The 17,210-nt window shown below is 39.6% G+C and overlaps 1 protein-coding gene across 2 annotated transcripts in view; it reads right to left on the minus strand.

Moving 5' to 3' along the window:
- Positions 1-202: 202 nt before the first annotated feature.
- Positions 203-17,210, minus strand: part of EFNA5 (ephrin A5) — a 315,588-nt gene continuing 298,580 nt past the window's right edge. The window contains exons 3-5 of one of the 2 annotated variants that reach the window (XM_003405004.4): positions 9,131-9,196; positions 8,645-8,725; positions 203-3,305 (exon numbers count right to left, since the gene is read on the minus strand). In XM_003405004.4, coding sequence (XP_003405052.1) covers positions 3,184-3,305; positions 8,645-8,725; positions 9,131-9,196 — 269 coding nt within the window. In that variant the 3' untranslated portion in view covers positions 203-3,183. The remainder of the gene's footprint in view (positions 3,306-8,644; positions 8,726-9,130; positions 9,197-17,210) is intronic. The other variant, XM_064274702.1, reaches the window with a different exon arrangement.

The following is a 17,210-nucleotide window of genomic DNA, read 5'->3' on the forward strand; positions in this document are numbered from 1 at the left end:
CTCAGCCACGCATACATTGGATGTTTCAAAGCCTCAATGCATGTTTTGTATCCTGAAAGTCTATTGTTCTCACTTACAAAAGACATAAGAATCAAATTAATACTTTATTATCAAACACTATATACAACAGAGGTTGCTAATAATACAGAATTTAAAGAACGCAGTTTTTTTTCTTTTTTTTTTTTTAAATGTTTTACTTTCCTCTGCCACCCAAGAAAGTACAGTACAAAACAATAGTCTAAGCTAACACCAACTGTACCTGGCCTATTAAAGGATACACAGTATCCACTAAACAGACAGATCCTTATTTCCCTGCTTCATGTTGCAAAGCCCTTGGCAACCAGGGCAAAGGTTGCTGGGGTTTGACTAACTGGGGCTGAGAGGCAGCTAAGGCTGCCCTTCAGACTTTTGAATTGTTTTTGAAATTAAAAGCTGCTAGCAAGTTGCATCGACATCCTCCTAAGCCCCCAGAGCATTTCAACAACATCAAAAAGAAAAAAAAAAAAGGCCACCAGCACTTTTTGGACAGGATGAGAGCTGTCTGATAGCAGTCAGGTGCTTGAGAACTCAGTGGCAAATGCACTACCTACAATGATGTCACTTACAGGTAGAGACGCACACTGTTCACTGGCGTGGGTAGTCTTGCTATTTTTTACTTGCTTTGCAGTGGCACAATGGTGAAGGAAAGAGGCCTAATTTCATTGTGAAAAAATGAAAGACAATGGCAGAGAGGGCCATGAGTAATTATTTCATCATTTGTTAAGAGACAAATGCTAGAAAAACCACAGAAATCACCATTTCTAAAATGAAATTAGCACTGTAGTTATGACTAACTGGAATCATTACAGGATCATTTGTTTTCCTTGTGGTTATAGAACATGCAGGATTATTTTGGTTCTAACTATTGACCCATTTTAGAAAGTGTCTCTTTTTTCCCCCAACCCAAATCCCACTGGCCCAACAAGCCTGTAGCTATTAATAAAAAGAAGTATTACTGGGTACTACTGAGAGTACTGAGCATATAAATAGTTAAAGGAAAAAGGAATCGAATGCTGTGAACTTTTGTTTCAGTGAAATGGTGGTTGCCTTCTGTGATAAGGCTCTGCCACTCCAGAGTAGTTCCTGATGTCTGGAGGGAATTGGACTGATTGTATCTGCAAGGCTGGCAACCCCACTCACCTGGTTCCAAGTGAGAAGAGACCCAGCAGTAACATCCACACCAAACGGATCAGGTAAGCCCAGATGACATTTCAACATGTGTACAACTCTCCAGGGTGCAGTACATTTATAACTGCCTTTCATTCACATATTTTGTCTAATTCAGAACTACTCACGATTCTAAGCAAGTTCTCACTCATGAAGTCTGTCCATAATATGACTCCTCTCCCTTTTTTTACATATACATTTTAAAAAACAAATATATATATATAAAAAAAAAAAACCCTTTTGCTGGAATGCTTTCTATTTTTCACATTTTACATGATCATCGTGTTGATTTTGTTTTGAAAGGCATGGTTTCTATTGACATGTGCAATAGCAAAAAAGGCTAGATTGCTTTTCCATTGTCTGATTTTCCCTGTCTAGGCTTTGGAGTTCAATCGTGACAGCCCCACCAGTAGAAAGAAACCCCAAGGCTTGCATTTCCTGGTAATCAACCGTTGGCCATGCTAAGATTCCTTAAACAGGGCGATCCTGCTTTTATGCTTCTTCTGCCCCACCCCCACAATGAAACAAGATAGCCTCCCATATTTCTAAATGTATCAAGGGATACCACTTTTTCTCACAAGTTTAAATAGGACAAGCATATATACTCACTCTCAGCATAAAGTATATCTAAATAATGTATTTTCTATTCTAGTGGATTTTTAAAAAAATATTTTGTTAAAGTCTTTGGGACTCCATCTTGTTTATCTCCCACAGATAAACACATGTTCCCCCTACGCTTTAGGCTGTGTCAGAAAGGGTAAGAATATAAACTCAACAGTTGAATTTTTTTTTTTTCAAACTTTGGAATTTTTATTCCAAATGTCCCTTTAGCCCTCCCAAGTAGTGCTGACTGACTCTCCTAGTGACAGGGGTTTATATCGGGGCCCCTGCAGAGGTGGAGTGAGGAGCAAAACATGGGTTTTCGGGTGGGAGTTGGGAAAAGGCCACAGCTCGCTGGCACTCCAGCAAAGCCAAACTGTCATCTCCTCTGGCTACTGCCACCCTTGCCTTGGTACAGATCATCCCCCAGAGGATTATCCAAAGCTATGCCACTATGCGCTCATCAACTCTGGCTTGTGAGCCTTGGGGAAGGTCACTTTATTCATAAAAATGCCTCTTTGAGTTTCTAAAAAGAAAAGAGTTGTAGCACCATGGTGATCTGTATTCAAAGGAAAAAAAAATCTAGTGTGCACTGTCCAGTCACCAAAAAAAATTAGAGGCACTCACACATACACACCCCCACCAAACACGTAGTTGTCTTGGTTTTCACACTTGCTCTGTGCAAGCATTCCTGCACCCGACCCACCTCCTTGGGGGGAAAAAAAAGCCTTCTTTTACAGAGCACAAGTTTTGCTGTCAAGAATGCTTTAAGACAGTCATATTAAAGAACCAGTGTCTCAACCTTTTAGAAGCCTGTTCATTTATATCCTCCTAGAGGAAACGGTGTAATATTATATGTTCTTAATACCTCCCCTCTGGACCTGACATGGTGACACGATGCCCCGCACGATCATCTTACAGTTCTGAATGAGAAGGCATAAATATTGTATAGGAGAGCAAAAGCCTCCTGGGCCTAGCCATTGCTGGCTGCATTTGCTGCTATTCTTCCTTGTCCATGTACCGCTGACCCAGGGCGCTCGCGGAGGTGAGCTCTTAGAGGAGAACGCACAGGAGCTGACGAACCACTGGTGTCACTACGACAGTTTGGCATTTTCACCTGGAGTCCATTTAATTTGGAAGGAGTGAGAGACGTCCCGGGCAAGGGCTGGGGGTAGGGTGGGGTGAGGGAGGCGGCAACTAGTTTAGCTCCCCTACCCCCAAGTTGTGGCTTAGAATTCAGGCTGAAAGAAAGAAAACAAAAATCTGACATCTGCCAAAAACCAATAACAAGTCCCTTCTTAGGATGAGTAGTTAGGTGGATCTCTGGTGTTCCAAGACCCTGATGTTCTCTGTGACAGGTGACGGGAGGAGACTGTGCTATAACGTCAACAGCATCGCCAGGAAGAACAGTAGGATTGCCAAAAGGCGGCTGGGTATCCTTGGTGTTTGTGCCGCGTTCTCGCCGCGGGATGGCTCGGCTGACTCATGTACGGTGTCATCTGTTCAAACAGAAAGCACACGTTCCAGTGAGATTTCACATCCTTAATAACTCTCTTGCAGCAGCCTGCTGTTAACAGACCTCACCACCCTCTGCAAAGTCGGGTAATGAACCTTGTGCCACCATTGACTTTCATGTCTGCATAATCACTCATTATTTACAGCAAACAAAGGAGAGGCAGAGAAAATGGAACTTTCTCTGCAATATTAATACTTTGCTTACAAATTATGGAGGAAAAAAGTATGCATACACCATAGCCTTTGGCGTACCAGCTACTTGGGTTTCCTAGCAGTCAGACACACCATGAACAAACTTCAGACGTCTGAATGTGCTTTTTAAACCTAAGACGCAAGGGGAAAGCAAGTAGTACTTTGGGGTGGGAGTAAGGGGGAAAGAAGAGAAGCAGTTAGGCTGGCATATTAGTGGTTAACCAGAACAGGCTGCCCATTTCACACTTTTTAAACGGTTTCATAGGATTAGTGTTGAATGCCTAGTTGTTGGATGCCTAGATGAATTTTCAAATATGAAAAATTAAATGTCAAAATGACAGTATTTTAAATCAACTATACATAAACCTCAATAAACAGGTGTCCACTGGTTCACCTACAATTAGGAGTCAATTATGGCGCTATTTCCCTTACAAACCCTGTATCTCCAGGATTAAATTACTTGAACTTGACTATTTTTATTTTTATCAAGCTGAAGCTTGGCACATAAATTATCAGTGTGGATGCAAATTTTCCTCTAAATAAAATGGATTAAGTGAGTTAAGCTTCTTTTATTTAGCTATAAAGTGTTCTACGAGGCTGCTTCTGACTTTGGATAGCCTTCCTGATCTACGTGATTAACAGGCTTAAGGTAGAAACAGGAACTCTGAAGCAATTAGGACCCAAAGATAGATTAGAGGCTTGTCTGGGAGCCATGCTATGCTCTAGTGTTGCGGTCTTCTTCCCTCCACCTGGTCTAACTTGTGCTTTTAGACTCAGTGATCTTGAATTACATGGTTTTTGGGCCAACAGTACAGCTCTGGGCAGATTTTATTTCAGCATCAGGGGAACTTCCTGCAGGATCTCTGCAATTGTTGTTCCGGATTCACTCAATGGTCAATCAGAGAGAACAGTACCAAGTACAAACAACTCAAATGGTTGTTATCAATAACATAGATCTTTAAAAGATAATCTCTAAATATCCCTAAATGATGCATCTTAAACACCTTAATGATCTATAAAGTATTTTTAACGCATTTATATTTTCATACCACATAACATGACGATGAAGAATGCTTTTCCTTCACTAGGTAGTCACATACTTGCTGTTATTTGGTCTAAAATGGCTACTATTCAAACTCAGAGATTGGCCTCTGCTTCAGATACGCTCATTTGAGATATTTCTGTTCATCATGTCTATTCCCAATTAAAAAAAAAAAAAATAGGAACTAAGAACTATGTCTTCTCAGCCTTGCGTCTTCTACTCTGGAATACTCTAATCGTTTTAGCCCGTCCTCATCTGGAAGCTATGGCACTCCTTTGTCAGGTTTGCTCCCCTTTCCTGGACCTTAGCAATCCTTCATGGAGTGGCTTTAGTTTAGGTGACTAGAAAGGATTAGGAAGCAAGAATGGGAAGATACATGGATGCAGAGGAAAATATAAAGTCCTGCACAATGCAGCCAAATATCTGTGGACTCTCCTCTTTCTCTGCTCCTTTTCAGCCTTGCAAATCTGTTAAATCTGTAGTTAATAGGAGATGGAAGTAAATGCCCTTAACAGCCCTGAAATTAAAATCCAAATCACTTTCTTAGTACCAATATGTTGTCAATCAGAACAATGGAGTGCTTAAAGCTTAATTGTGAAAGAACCATAAACCCAGAAGGATTCCAGAGTTCACTTTGAGACGCCACTTACATTTACACACCTGAAATTACATCAGTTATTGGTTTATTCCCTGTCTTATTTTTAATAACATACTGTTCAATCCTCCTCCTTGTACAGAACTGTACTGCTAAAAGGTATCCAAGTAACACCTGGTGTACTCAGTGTGAGCATGAAGAGGACTCCTTCTGTCCTTGGTCCCTTCAGGTACTCAGCAAGGCCATTCATTGCTGGAGGCCCACTCAGCTCAGGACATGGTGAATCCACCTTGCTGGAGCCCCTAGAGAGGAAAACTTTCATCTTTCATCTAAGTGACACATGAGGCTAAACATGCCTTTCAGCCCTCTAGTTTTAGACAAGATTTAGAATTAGTCTTTATCTAACCAACCAACCAACGAAAATCTGCTACCTTGCCCCCAAAGGTGAAAACCCATCTCACTGGGGCATCTTGGTTTTTTCCTTCTTCCTACAACACACTGGTCTTCACTCAGGATTCTACAAAGAATCCTTTGATGAAAATGAGGCCTCAATGTGGTAGATTCTATGACCCCGAGAGCAAAATGAGAAAATTGCTGTCACCTTGGGTAAATGTGAGCAATTTCAAAATTGGAGGAATTCAAAAGCAAAATCTATCCCAATGGAAATTACACCTAAATATGAGAGAACGCCTAACATTTGTAAAAGAACAAGGCTTGGAAGAAGAAAATGTTCCTTTTTCAAAGCCAAATCAAGTCTTGCCTCCTGGCTACAGGATTCCACAACATGGGATTCAATGGTTAACTGAGAGAACACTAGCAATATTCTGGAGCATATTACGTGGCATATGTCTGCCCTGAGATCATCCTGTATCCCTGATGATAGGAAACTGACAGGCAGAGTGTGCAAGCAAACAAAAAGGACAAATACATTCCAAAGACAGGTGAATTAGTACACATTGCCGAGAGCATGCAGTGGAATCCTTTCAGGCTGGCTGTATTCATAGAGTCTGGGTCTACACCCAGAGCTGGATGAAGGCAAATATTCATTCACTCAACTGTTCAACACAATGGTGAAGAGCTGCAAGTATGAATAAATTTCTAAGGAATAAGGTGAAGTACTCAAATTTGGTATTGCATTGACACTGCCAGGGATTGTAGCTGTACCTTGTCCAACCTCTTTAGTGAAGATGCTCACCAGCAAGCCCTTGAATATAGTCATGACCGATTCAAGGAGCTGTTCTAGTATATACACTTAGGCACATTCCCAACACACACACACACACACAACATTCTGTTTAACCTTTGAAAACATCCATCAGTTACATATGGTTAGGTTTTGGGCTTTTTCCATGCTCAGTGAAAAATGGCCTGTGAAATATGCTTACATCCAAAAGCATCTTAATATCTTGTCTTTTATCATTAGTTGAATTCAAATGTAATTTTCCTAATGTCAGAAAAGTCCTCAGTGTGCCTCTTTATTGCCAGACAGAAACGTATATCTGTTGTTTCTGAATAGCCTCTAGGTTTCTAGATAGGCAGTGAAGTTTACCTGGAAAAAATGATTACTGGAAAGATATGCTTAGGTTCTGCACTACCTCCTTTGGAAAATCATAAGCCAGGGTAACTTTTATTTCAAACAAGCCTAACTCTGTCAGTCATTCTATTTGTGACTTATTAACAAAACCCAGGAAGTAAAGTCTTCTGTATAAACATCTATATCTCTAATAATGGTAGGATAATCCTACTTCTATACTAATGTTGGGATGGGAATCAAGAGATCTGAGCGTTAAATGTGGATCTGTCCCCAACTCCCTTTGTGGCCTTGGACATATCTACTCAGTCATAAAATGAAGAGTGTAGACCCTGTGGTCTTTAAAAGACAGCACACCTAACTCACGGATCCTCTGGCTGCCCATGTCTTCAAGCTTGGAAGGAATCTGGTACCTTGGAAAGCTACAGGAATGCTTCAGGGTTTCCAGGACAAAATTAAAATGTCTCTTTGTCAGTACTCATTCCTTGCAACTTTCTAAAGTGGCTAACTGATTCTGGGGAGCCACTATGGCCTCTGAGAGCTTATTGTACACACTTCTCATTTACACTCTGGGTATGATATCTGCCTTAAAAAAACAAGAATGCTCGGGGGGGTGGGGGGGGGAAGAGAGGGAACCCCAAAACTAACTCTTCCCGTCAGTTACAATGTGAAAGTTATTGTTATGTCCCAAGGTACCACATTCACTCAGGGTAATTTTCTCTAAGGCTCATTGACTGTGTTGTCCCTGTAACAATGCTCTGATGACAAAGTGGACCCTCAAAAGCCTTTAATTTCTAGGACCATAAGAAAGAGAAGTCCTACTGTAAACAGACAAAAAAAAAAAAAAAAACACTGTTTACTTAAGGGGGCTTTAATATTTCTGTGACGAGGAGATAATTTTACTCACTTAAACTTTGATATGCTCATGGAAGATAGGTAAGGAAACCAGAGTGAAAATCTTGAACAGGTGTGGTGAGGAAAGGAAACCACAGGAAGGGGAGCATACAGGAAGGGCATGGAGGCATACCCCTTAAGGAACAACAGGCAAAGGGGCTACCAGACCCTTACAATCAGTATAAAAAAATACAATCAGTATAGTTGTACTTAATAGCCAGACTGAATTTGTAATCAAATGGATAATTTCCAGGCTTATAAGATCTATAGTATGTTACAGCGTAAATGTTTCAGTGTCTTTGTGGATTTTACATATTTTCAAGGTGATGGGAAAGTTTAGGTGTGTGAAAGTCAGTAATACAGAAATTTTATTTACTCTTAATACTTATATTGCCCCAGTAATCAAGAAACACATTTGGGTCGACAGGCTACTGGTATATTTGTGGAAGTAGCAGATGTGTGCATTTGGGGAGTAAGGAGGCAGCATGGCCGTCCTCCATATCATTTGCTATGGGCAAAACAGCACAGAGAATATTTGAAATAAAGTGAAGTTCTTCAGATCATTTCATGATATGTGTAGATTTCTAGAGAAAATTCAGTATGTCAAATTAGTTGCTATATTTTCGTTAGTGTTCAATATGCAAGAGTTGCAATACTTTTATTCATAGATTGGGCATAACAAAAAAAATTCTTATAAACATAAACAGTAGATATTTTTTCTATCTTACATGGTAACAGATCCTTTAATATTCACAGCGATTTACCAACATGCTCTGAGGAAATGGGAAAAGGTAGTGAGATTTTAGCATTCTGATGAGGCTTCTATACTAGGTTAATGCATTTTATCAAACCCATGTCCAAAAAAAGAAAGCTGTATTTTATCTAACATGCATTACACAAAGCTACTGGAGTAATGAGGAAGAATATAAGTAATATCAGCATTGCTAGCAATGAGCAAAAGCAGAGCAAGTCTAACATGCAAACATCCAGAGAGGAAGAAAGGAAAAAAGGACTGAAGCACCAGAGAGATAGATGCATTTGTTAAAAGAGATTCTCTAAGCATACTAACCTGCTGGTTCTAATGAATTTTCTACTTTGTCGTTAACATCGAAAACACGATCATGAACACCTATAGTTTTCATACAGCTATCTATAACGAAAATAGAGATAACAGCCAAATATGTTAGTGAAGACACCCTTCAACTCCCATTTCTTTCTTTTTTTCTTTCTCTCTATTGTTTTCCTTTTATTTATGTAGAGATTGTTTCACAATCAATGGCATGTATCCAAATGCCAATATTATTCCCATTTGCTATGCATGTACAACAGTCTAAGAAACAACAAGTTAGCAACTGCTGTGTACTTAAATAAAAGCATCATGAAGAATGATGAGAAAAAAATACGATGAAAACTAAAACATGGATGTTGATATATCAAACAGATACGACACAGAATTTAACAGTAAAAAAAAAAAGCTCCACCACTGTGAACCAGACCAGACAATAAAGCATGCACACAGTGAAGCCACCCTCGAAGCTCATTCTACTGAACTTACTTGTTGGTCTCACAAAGACTTTGAGCTTTAGACAGGACCTTCTTCCATTATCTGGGATTGCAGATGCTGTGGGTAAAACAGAGAGGAGAGAATAAGACTTCATTATGCTTCATTTTCAAATCCAAATGGTCTAATAATAAAACGGGACCACAGCAACATACTCTTAATTTTTACCAGAGGTAAAACAAACAGTGCTTTTCAGATTGATACAGACTTATCTAGAAAGGGCTACTTTCCTATTCCTCCCTGTTCTTTTCAGTAAAGACACAGGCATGTAAGGATGAGGGTCATCTGTGCAAAAATATTCTGGATTTTTATTTCAAAGCCTCTTCCCTTTAACTTGATCTGTTATCAATTTTCTGGAAATCAAAAAGATAATGCTTGAGTCCTGCTTTCACAGAGCTCCTCCTCCTTTGCTGTAGGAGAAGGGGCCTGACAGAAGCTCAAGGTGAAAGTGCTGGCAAAAACCAGTAACAGATAGTTACAGGGCAGACTTGAACATGACCTATTTCTGCTGGGGAAAGCAGAGTTTCGTCTGTCCTGAAAGCTTGTCTGTCAGTGCTTTGCAGGTAATTCAATTAGAGGTTTTACTCAGAACTTGGCTTCACATTCTATATGACTAAACCGAGCCTGGCAATTTCCATCATTCTATTATAAGTACAATATGCTATTGAAAAAGTACTATGTTGCAATGTTCTTTCCTTTTTTTTTTTTAACTTGCCACAGAGAAGGATGGAGTTAATAAAACGGGCTTACCAAAACATGACAACATGTTTCAAGTTATAAATCATTTGAGGAAGAAACTTTCTTCTCCTCTTCAAGATAGTAAGACTGCAAACCTTCCCTACCTTTGAAAGATTATCTCCCCCTCAGTACATACAGGGCAATGTCAAAAGGATTCCCAGGGGCTGCAGGACCCTTCACAACCACACGTGCTTACTAATGCATTCTAGAAACGACAAAAATTACAGAAATGAGGGCTGCATGCCTTCCTCTCTCTGTGTTTGCTTCAAGTGGCTTCTTTGTTCAGGAAAACAGATGACATCAATCAAAACGCACATGGCTCACAAATTAGTTTTGTAATACCCTCAGTGACAGAGAGGACCGGGTGTTTGGTGTGCCTTCTCTCTCTTTTATTTTTATCCTTTATTATTCCTCATGGGGAACCCAGAAAATGAAAATGCTTGTTTTGCAGGTGAGAGGATCAGGACACAAAACTCTAAACCACTTTTATATGAATCTCCTCATCTTTTAGACTAGGATCCAAATCTACGTAGACATCCTGGAGGAGAACTTACAAATTCACCACCACCTAAAACACACTAAGCAATAAAGGACCCCCAGTGTTCCTATCCAACATCTGATGAAAACTCTTAATTTCAAGACAAAAGTACACAGAAATGAAGTTTTCGGCCCTCCCCATTCCCCCTGGCTGCTCTGACAAGCAGTTAAGAAGTGCTAACAGCTGGCTTTGCTGTAGGCTTTCATTAAATCAAAGTTGGAAAAACTCCCTCTACTGACATTTACAGTAACTGGTGTGTTATTTAGGGAACAATATTTGCACTCTGTGGTTTGATCCAGGAAATGGTGTCCTTCCTGTGGACCCTAACTGCAAACGTGCATGTCACAAATACAGTACACATAGGTGGCTCCAACTCATTAGCAAAACCATGGGTTCTTCAGACAGCTTATGTCATACTCATGGGAGGTGGTGTGAAAAAGTGACACATAGATGTTTACACTGCCATTCTATGGATTTCTGAGCTGAGATGAACCTACTTCAAGCCTTGCGAACTTGATTTGCCACGTGCAACAGCTGAATTTTACAGATGATACTGCAAGCTGTAACAGGCTGAAGGCAGGGTCAAATGTTTAATTGTTTTAGTGGGGGCCTTCTTGGATTTACCACACGTCTTTCATATTTCTGGTTAAGAGAAATCCCGTAAATCCAGGACATAAAAAACAATGTAGGGCACAGTGGAATAACTAAACTGCAACGATGATAAGCTGCTCAGGAAATATCCAAATTCTCCCACCAGCAATCGAGAAGGGACAATTCACCTCAGCTCCTGGATGACCTATATTCTCCTTCTGTGAATTAAAGATATAAAAAACATTTATGTAAAAAATGAAATAAAATCCTCTCTTCCTCATCAACATTCCTCATTACTTCCTCGTCTCTTCTCTGTCACCACAAAAGTTGGAACGATGATAATGTGACTGACACCTTGTGATTCTGTGTGGCTATTATACCGTAATCCTCAGAAAGAAATTACGAACAAAGAATACACTCACATTACACGGTTACACGACACAGGATTACATCCGACAGGGTGATTTCACAACTTCACGTTTGAAATCATGGAGTAAACTCTTAACTCTTTGAGCCAAACTGACAGGTGTGCCTTGCTAGGTGAATTTAACTTGAGTTCTTTATTTATCAAGTTGAAAAATAAAACTAAAACCTCAAAATATAACCTTTTCCACAGATCAACAATTCTTCATTTTTATGAAAGGTTTAAAAAAGTGAGAATGTAGTTTTACTTCATGCGATATTTAAGGTTTCTTCACCCCATATCCCTGGATTGACAAGCACAAGGTGAATTTATACCACTTAGAAATGTAGATTATTAATTATTCATAATACTTAAAGATATAAGATAATACAAAAGTGCTTTGCTGGCCACAAGTAAAAAAAACAAAAACCAGAGGGTCAAGTATTAAAAACCCAAAAATAACTAAGGAATTGAAAAGTGTAATATTCGTCCAAGTAAACTTACAAAGAAAATTTTCTCAAGATCAAACATGAGCAAACAGTGTCAGAATTGAGAATGGAAGTGAAGGAGAAAAAAACTAAAAATGGGCCAGGTCTTTATCAGCAGGTAAACCCTGGTGGTGTAGTGGTTAAGAGCCAAGGCTGCTAACCAAAAGGTCAGCAGTTCGAATCCACCAGGCACTCCTTGGAAATCCTGTGGGGCAGTTCTACTCTGTCCTACAGGGTCGCTATGAATTGGAATCGACTCGAGATGGCAATGGGTTTTTTTTTTTTTGGTTGTCAGCAGGTAGGTAATATTAATCCCTGTGATTCCAGAGACATCTCACTTTATAATGACCAACAGTATCTTTATCTTAGTTACCATAAAATTTATGTTTAATTTCTTGTGCTGCTTTCCTTAGAAAAGTAACAGTCACATTAGAAAAGCGACAGTGAATAATTACCAACATGCATTATACATTACTGCGCTTCAACCATCAAACACTTTTAAAGTTCCTACTATGTGTCATATTCTTCATTAGATGTTGTGGCTAAAAAGATGTAAAAGACATATCCTTTCTGCCCTTGTATTGTGCTTATTCCAGCCTGTGATTATAAATACGAACAACAGTTGAGAGCACCCGGAGGGACTGGTGTGATAATTCATGTTTGCATGAAGAACCAGCAAAGCTTTCTTTGGGCATTGAGAGATTATCTTTGGGAATCTGAAGGTGTCCCAGACATGTTTATCAGAGGGAATTTCATCAGAGGTTTCACAGGTCCTCCATAAACCATCCAATAGCAACTTCAGCAAAAGAGTTAAAATATTTCACCCATAAATTTCCAAATTGGAGCTTTAGCAACCAAAAAGGGGCATTAACCTGTAGTAGGTGGATGATAGCCACAACAATGCACTGGAGCATACCACCGACGACGAAGATAGCACAGAACTGGATGTTTTGTTCTGTTACGTGTAAGGTTGCCATGAGTTGGAGCTGACTCAAGGGAAATTAACAACAACAACAAGCAAAGAAAATCTAACCCTGGAATCTTCCTATAAAGAGTCATGGACTTTTCAATACAAGTTAATACAATACAATTCAGTACAATACAAATTAAAATGAGAAACCCAACTCATGCTTTAAACATTAGTCCCATAAACCAAACTCACATCCTTTCACTCAGTTTACTGCTGAAAATGTACGTTTGGAATCAGAAAGCTAGAAGGGGGGATATAGGGACCATTAAAACAAACAAAACCTCACATTCCAATATCTTAATAGCAACTCTATAAATCAATCCATAGGGTCCCTTCCCTCTAATGATCTGCAAAGTACCAATTAAAATCTTGCAACACATAATGAAATACAAACTGGGGGCCCTCTGGCTCTCACATTTAGAGTACTATGCTAATAATGCCATGAGGAGCCCTAACTTCAGCCATTCCTGAAAACTTGTTCCTTGATCTCCTGGGGCTTAGGTGAACAGGGTTTAGCACTCACCAACCAACTTGGTACTCAAAGGGGACCACATTCAATGCCCCACATCAGTACTTCTAAAAGCTGTATTTAGCATTATTCATGCTGCAATTGACTACAGGTCTATCACCCTGACATAGCACGATAAAAATGGCATCATGCTTGTGGTAGGCAGTTTGTGGCACAGCTCCAGGGGCGAATTACACAATAAGCAAGGTAAACTTTTGCTTACCTTGCTCACTGGGTAATCTGTACCTGTCAGGGATTCTAAATTTAAAAGAAGATTTTATTCTGGAGGAAGGTGCCGTGGGGTTGGGAGAGAGACAGACGCCAGCATATCTAGCAGAATGCTTCATGTGGTGAAAAATGTGAATTGTCCACTACAGATGAACTAGTAAGGAAAGTAAGCACCGTGCTTACCTTGCCGATTAAGATAATCCATCCCTGCACAGCTCCTTGTATTCATGCCCTTGTACAATCCAATCCCCTTCACTTGAGAGTAGGTTGGACCTAGCGATTTGCTTCTAATGCACAGAACACAGCATGAGCGATGGGATGTCACTTCCATAATTAGGTTACAAAAGACTGCGGCTATCTCCTTGCCAGCATTCTCTCTCTTGCTTGCTCCTGAAGCAAGCTGCCATTTTGTGAGATGCTCTACAGAGAGACTCATAAGGCAAGGGGTGGAAGGAGGTTTCCAGTCAAGAGCTTGAAAGGAACCGATGCCTTAGGCCAACAACCTGCGAGGAACTGAATCCTGCTCAGTCTAGCCTTAAGGTTCTGCCACATTGTTGAGGGACCTAGAACCGGAGGGCCCAGCAATGCTGTACTTGGATTCCTGACCCACAGAAACTGTGACATAATAAATGTTGTTGTTTTAGCCACCAAATTGGGGGGTGATTTATTACTCAAGCTCTGGAGCCCTGGTGGCATAGTGGTTACGAGCTATGGCTGCTAAAAGGTCAGCAGTTTGAATCTACCAGCCGCTCCTTTGAAACCCCATGGGGCAGTTCTACTGTGTTGCTATGAGTTAGAATCGACTCCACATCAATGGGTTTGGTTTTTTTTGTTTTTGTTACTCAAGCGCTAACTGATACAATGCTGTATACAGACAAATCTGTTAAATCAAAGGCTTCCCACGGCAGACTTCAGACCTCAGGACTATGGCACGAAGACTCCTCTGCTGTGGACAGCAATGCCCTTGCTCCCAGAGCTGCTCATTGCTGATTCTGCTGCCCTGTCTAAACAACTGGAGCCCTTACTTGTTTACATTGCAAGCTACCGTTACACATCCACTTAAAATACATCTTGAAGACGGAAAATTATAAACTGCTGTTGAAGAAATACTACCAGGCGTATCTATGTGTTCTTATGCCAGCATTTAAAAACTGTTTTTCATTTTCCTTCCCTTGCAACTTCAAGTTTGTTTTTTGCTAATGTAGCCAACCTGTACTATTCCTTTGCAATTAGCATGTCTCACTTTAACTCCAAATTGCTGGGTGAACCCAAATGTGTTTTGATACAAAATGGGAACTTAAATCTTAAGAGAGAACACTGCCTCAAATATGAAAAATGGAACACAAAGGTGAGCTTTAAAAACATGTAAAATAAAAATTGTTAATATAAGTTAAAATTTATCTTAGCGTAAAAAACTATTGGTTATCTTTTACATAGACCATTAAAATAAATATATATGTCATGAGATTTCAAGCAACTCAAAAGTTCCCCAGTAATCGAGGTAACATTTTTCTTCATGAAGAAAGAACCAAATATTTAGCAGGAGGGGGCCAAGACTCTTGCACTTCAAGCCTTTCTATTTATTTCACATTTTCAGGCCAATACTGTACCGATTAGTCAACCCTAGCATTTCTGCCTAACCTAATCTCACCTCAAATCTTAATTCTAAAAGCCAAAATCCTTCTCCTTTTCTGGCCCCATGACAATCTGGGTACTTTGGGAAGTTTTATTTTTAAGAACGGTCAGCCACTTTCTTCTCTTCAAAGAAATGAGTGTGTGGGGGAATGTTAAAAATTCAGTTTTCCATTATGTTTGCCACAGGCAATATTTCTCAATTTGTGCTAGTCTAAAGAAAAGATAGGCTATTAGTTGTTAGCAGAGACCAGTTTTTCCCCTGTAGGTTTTTCATGTGATTTAACGTACAGCACAAATATATGCAAATTAGGCAGGTGAAGGTGGAATTAAACATTAATATGCTTTCTCAATAAATGCTGAAAAAATAAAGCCAATTTAAATAAATGGTCGTACTGAAATGTCTCCCAGAACTTAACGAATCAATAAAATCCATTTTGTGTATGTTTTTGGGTTTTGGGTATGTTGATAGAGGGTGGGGAACAGAAGAAGTGGTGGTAAGAGGACAGAGATTAACCAAAGCCATCTGGGCTTCTTGGGAAATGGTTACCAGACCCGTCAGAAAAATTCTTAAAAAGTCAGACCTCTGGTTAGGAAACAATATGCTGGCAACAATTTGCAACTGGCTATTAGCCTTTTTTTTAAAGCACCCCAAGCACTTAGTTTTCATATGAAGAACAAAATCATCAGCTAAATTATGATGGACCAAAACTCACCATTCTACCTTTCAAGATTTAAAAGTCACCTGTATTGATTACTTGTTCAAGGCTCCCAGTTTATCAAGCTTACATCTTAGGAGCAGCCACAACAGCTGGCTAAATTTGCCAACACATTTCATCTTTTGCAGCCCACAGTGTCTTAAGAGTTAAATCACTTAGCAGGTTAAGGTCAAAGCCCCAAATGTAAAAACTGGACACGAAATTACTGAGTAATGGTGGAAGCCCTGGAGAAATTAAAAATATTGTGTAGATATTTGACACTTTGCTGTGGTTCTGGGGATATGTTTCTTTTAAAAAAACCAGTGGGGGAAAAAAAGAGGGGTGTGTTTCCCATAATATAACAAGGATAGAGAAATGTACTCCACAAGCTAAAACTTGGTTTCAACAGGGAACAAACAATTAAAGTTCAGGGCAAAGGAAGTGAAATAAGTTCCAGCTGTGCAGCCTCAGACAAAAAGACAAAATGGGAGGTACCACCCATCCAACCCATTACCTGCCCCCCCCATCTCTCTACCCCCTTAGGCAAAATTCTCACTGCAAACGGTAACTTAAGTATTATTTAAATTCCAGCAGCTAAGCCTCAGTAGGTCAATTACTTTTTCTTAGCAACCTCAAATAAATGACTAAGGACAAGTTTCTTTCCACTGATTTCTAAGAATAAACAAATAGGAAAGTATCATGCTTTTATACACATTTATTTGAAGTGTGTGCAAACATTTACTCTTTTAAAGCTCCATGACAAGAAACTCATTTCTTCAGCTTACTGAAGAAGGGTAGGATTTGTCCCATATACTTTGATATCTATTAAGGTCTAACCAAAAAGTTGTCTGGATTTTGAGAATGTTTTTAAAATTTCCTCTACAAGGAAGCATTTCTAAATGTATCTTAAAAAAACAAAGTAAATCAGCATAAGTCTCCAATTCTGAATCTAGATGTTACCTAGTTCTTTTCAGTAATCCAGTCACGTAGACACAGAAAGCAAGACAACATTTAGATATCATTTTAATTCTTAACAAAACCCTGTTGTTGTGTGCCGTCAAGTCAATTTAGGCTCACAGTAACCCCATGTGACAGGATTTCCTTGGCTGTAATCTTTATGGAAGCAGATTGCCAGGTCTTTCTCCTGAGGAGCCATTGGGTAGGTTCAAAGTGCCAACCTTTTGGTTACCAGCTGAGCCCTTAACCATTGGGCCACCAGGACTCCTTAACAAAACTCTACATACAAGGAAATATAGCTAAGTTTCTTACTAGCTACACAC

This window comes from Loxodonta africana, chromosome 2 (genome assembly GCF_030014295.1).
Source record: "Loxodonta africana isolate mLoxAfr1 chromosome 2, mLoxAfr1.hap2, whole genome shotgun sequence".
Classification (NCBI taxonomy): Eukaryota; Metazoa; Chordata; class Mammalia; order Proboscidea; family Elephantidae; genus Loxodonta; species Loxodonta africana.